A 4352-nucleotide genomic window follows, 5' to 3' on the forward strand; every position below is an offset into this window, starting at 1 on the left:
CATATATATGTACATATCCTCTCTGAATATGTACAGTGTGTAAGTATATCTGGTTGTGAGTTTGATCCTGATCTCTACAAACTATATTTGGTTTCACACATAATTTAAAACCAAAAATTTACTTTCGATTAGACACTTCCAAACATTACGTATTTTTGATACAACTTTTGTTTGGATCTACTCTGTTGATGATTTATAAATAGTTTCTACATTTACCGTTACCGTACGTCTAAAAAAATCTGCAGTTTTTAGCCGCGGCATAGTGGCTCATAGAACGGCTCTGAGCTTGTTTTTTTTTTTTTTACATCAAGTACAAACTTTTATCTCATAGCTCCTTCATCTATTGACCGATTTGAGGTCTAGTTACAGTTTTGGACTCAAGAGGTCAAACCCTTTCGATTGATGTAATTAACCACGCCCAAGGTCTGGTAGAGTAATTTACTCTAATCCTGCTTAAAAGAATTTCAGTTTGAGGGTAGGCTGGTAGAGATCCTGATGAATAATAAAATTGAATCGAGTATACGCGGGCCTCACGCCAGGTATTACTGGCGCACAAAAATATCGCTAATAATAATATAAAAAAAAGTATAAGATTAATTTACTCTAATCCTGCCTAAAAGAATTTCAAATGCCGCGGCTATTGAGGATTCCTTGTTGTTGTTTTTTAACTTTTTAGGAAACGAGACAAACTTGTTTCGGTGTTAAACAACTTCTGTTCAAAGGACATTATGTTTTATGGGAAGCAATGTGAACGTCGTCTCCACGTGTTTATTGTGTGTGTTTTGATTGTTTCCGCTAATGAAAGAGGTTGAAGTACTGAAACTGACGCAGCTTCCTCTGCTACCAGGGGTTCTGCTAGTATAGGTGTGTAGAACATCGCCATGTTGGGATGGTCGGTAATTCATGCAATGTCGAGGAGCGCCACCTAGTGTACGAACCATCTTCCAACGTTCCATGTGGTGACGTAGCGAGTTTCTTACCTGAAAGAAATTTTGACTTACTAACTATAAGCCACACAAAAAACTTTGAATTATTATAAGCGACACACGAAACTTAGACTTACTATAAGCGACACAAGAAACTTTGACTTACTAACTATAAGCCACACGAAACTTAGACTTACTATAAGTGACACAAAAACTTTGACTTACTATAAGCGACACAAGAAACTTTGAGTTACTATAAGCCACACGAAACTTAGACTTACTATAAGCGACACAAGAAACTTTGACTTACTAACTATAAGCCACACAAGAAATTTTGGCTTACTATAAGCCACACAAGAAACTTTGAGTTACAATAAGCCACACGAAACTTTGACTTACTATAAGTGACACAAAATACTTTGAGTTACTATAAGCGACACAAGAAACTTTGACTTACTATAAGCGACACAAGAAACTTTGACTTACTTTAAGCCACACGAAACTTTGACTTACTTTAAGCCACACAAAAAACTTTGACTTACTATAAGCGACACAAGCTTATAGTAAGTCAAAGTTTCTTGTGTCGCTTATAGTAAGTCAAAGTTTCGTGTGGCTTATAGTAAGTAAATTTTTATATGGAACATGACTTGTTACATCACTACGGAGAGGTAAGTGTATGAAACATGACTTGTTACATCACTACGTAGAGGTAAGTATATGGAACATGACTTGTTACATCACTACGGAGAGGTAAGTGTATGAAACATGACTTGTTATATCGCTGCGGAGAGGTAATTGTATGGAACATGACTTGTTACATCACTACGGAGAGGTAGGTGTATGAAACACTACTTGGTACATCACACGGTGGTGTAGTATACGGTCCATTATTTTCAATAACTATTATATATATATATATATTGTAACATTGAGTACAAGTATTCTGTTTAAATAAACTTTTCAACCTTTATCAATTTTCGTGTGGACTTACCTCTACATAGTGATGTAACAAGTCATGTTTCATACACTTAGCTCTCCGTAGTGAGTAACAAGTCATGTTTCATACACTTACTTCTCCGCAGTGATGTAACAAGTCATGTTTCATACACTTACCTCTCCGTAGTGATGTAACAAGTCATGTTTCATACACTTACCTCTCCGTTGAAGAAGCAGTATAGAATGGCTACGATAAGACCCTGTAAAATATAAAATTTCATGCTATAAGATTATCACCTTGCACACGAAAAACAGTGGCTCAAAAGGAACATTTAAGGTAGCTTTAGCATACAAAATTCACTAAATTGGTTTTATACAAACATTGAGAACTGTATGGGGGAGGGTGTATATATATATATAGGAGATATATCATAAGTTCATAACAGACAACGTGGTTTTCTTTTGTTTCAGACTTCTGTAAGTAGCAACCCAACCATGGTGTTATTTTCGAAAAAGTTGTGTAGCACACGTGTTAAAAGATGGATTTTGAATCAGTTTTTTTTTAAATGACTAAAAACATCACACAGAACAGGAAAATAACAGAAAACACGGAGATTACCATGTAAATATTTTTAGAAGTGATATAATATAGTACAATTTATTGGGTTCTGTGACAGAGCTAATCGGAGTTCCAGAATGTGGTAACTGATATCAATAGAATAGTCAGTAGAACTTTGAAGAATAGCAGTTGCCTTTGTGACCTTGTGACCTCGATCTTTTACCATCAAGTTCATATATCTCACGAAATGTTATGTGAATTCTTTTTTTATGGGAATATCAACAGAATAGTCAGTAGAACTTTGAAGAACAGCTGTTGCCTTTGTGACCTTGACCTTGTGACCTCGATCTTTTACCATCAAGTTCATATATCTCACGAAATGTTATGTGAATTTTTTTTTTATGGTACGGACCGCTGAGTAGATAATTATCTATCGCCATGTTTAATAATGTTTCAAAAACTCTAGTACCAAAAATGTGACGTGGCATATCACCGGCGACAGGTGATCTTGAACGCTATTTAAATATGCGCATAAACGTGCGCGTCCCAGAATACTAGAGTCACCTTAAAACACAAGAGAAAACTAACAACAAAATTTGAAGTGTGAAAAAAAAGTAACAAAGAAATATAAAGTTTGAAAAATGATAAGTTTTTCTGCACATATAAATATTTGAAAAATAGGATTTTTTTTGTTTATTGCCGATCAATATAAAAAGATTAGAATCGTCGTCAACTATGATATCCAACATTCATAATTAGTCGAATAAACTCCCAATAAATAACGACATCTTCAAGCAGTATGTTAAAGAAACGTTTCTATGTTCATAAAGGACATGAAACCTAAATGTTCCACAAAAACGTTATTTAAAGTAAACCTATTTCAACCATAGATAACTAAGTTGATGTAATGGAACACCATGGTTGACGGAGCATATAAGGCGTTCTGCACTCAAAGATTTGGCTCGTGATGTACCCGGTACATATGACAAGTGTTAAAAAAAATAAGGAGAATACAAATTCAATGTTCGACCTTTTAAAGACAATATTTCCCCAAAAAATCAGCATTGGTAACGCAGAAATATGCTTTTGTAAATAATTAGTTGAATTAAAAAAAAGGGTAAGAACAAAATATATGATACACACCTGGGTAGAGAGTAGAGTAGCTTGTAGATAGGTAAATACAACTCGTGCTGTTCTGTGATTGGGTGTTACAATCACGAGGATGTACGTGACACCGAGTAGAGGAATCAGTACCAGCAGTGCTTTTGCCGCTTTTCTGTTTACGAAGAAAGCATGTTATTATTTTTTTTCTTTAACAACGTAAAACTTTAATACACAATTAACTGTTTAAGAACAGTATATTTTAGTGGGTTTTTTCAGTACTTTCAAAAAAATTAATAACACAAGATTAGTGATGTGATTAAAACATCCACGGTAGAACACAGTTCAAAGTTCATTATTTAATAGTTATGAAATTACCGTTACGTATGTTCTAACTCGTTTCGTAAAATCTTGTTGGGTAAGCGTTAAAACTTTTAACTTGCAAGACACGTTAACATGATTTGAATCCAGTCTCACCTGTTTTAACCTGAGTTGCAAGACACGTTACCATGATTTGAATCCAGTCTCACCTGTTTTAACTTGAGTTGTAAGACACGTTACCATGATTTGAATCCAGTCTCACCTGTTTTAACCTGAGTTGTAAGATACGTTAACATGATTTGAATCCAGTCTCACCTGTTTTAACTTGAGTTGTAAGACACGTTACCATGATTTGAATCCAGTCTCACCTGTTTTAACCTGAGTTGCAAGACACGTTACCATGATTTGAATCCAGTCTCACCTGTTTTAACTTGAGTTGTAAGACAGTTACCATGATTTGAATCCAGTCTCACCTGTTTTAACCTGAGTTGTAAGACACGTTATCATGA

At 34.8% G+C, this 4352-nt stretch overlaps 1 protein-coding gene across 1 annotated transcript in view; it reads right to left on the bottom strand.

Annotated features, from left to right (window-relative positions):
- Nucleotides 1-321: 321 nt before the first annotated feature.
- LOC106475300 (diuretic hormone receptor-like) overlaps nt 322-4352 on the bottom strand; it is a gene marked incomplete at its 5' end in the record, with an annotated part of 23864 nt that continues 19833 nt past the window's right edge. The window contains 3 exons of the mRNA XM_013935992.1: nt 322-980; nt 2081-2122; nt 3565-3697. Of these exons, the coding sequence (XP_013791446.1) occupies nt 717-980; nt 2081-2122; nt 3565-3697 (439 nt within the window). The remainder of the gene's footprint in view (nt 981-2080; nt 2123-3564; nt 3698-4352) is intronic.

The sequence above is a fragment of the Limulus polyphemus genome, unplaced genomic scaffold (assembly GCF_000517525.1).
Source record: "Limulus polyphemus unplaced genomic scaffold, Limulus_polyphemus-2.1.2 Scaffold8374, whole genome shotgun sequence".
Lineage (NCBI taxonomy): Eukaryota > Metazoa > Arthropoda > Merostomata > Xiphosura > Limulidae > Limulus > Limulus polyphemus.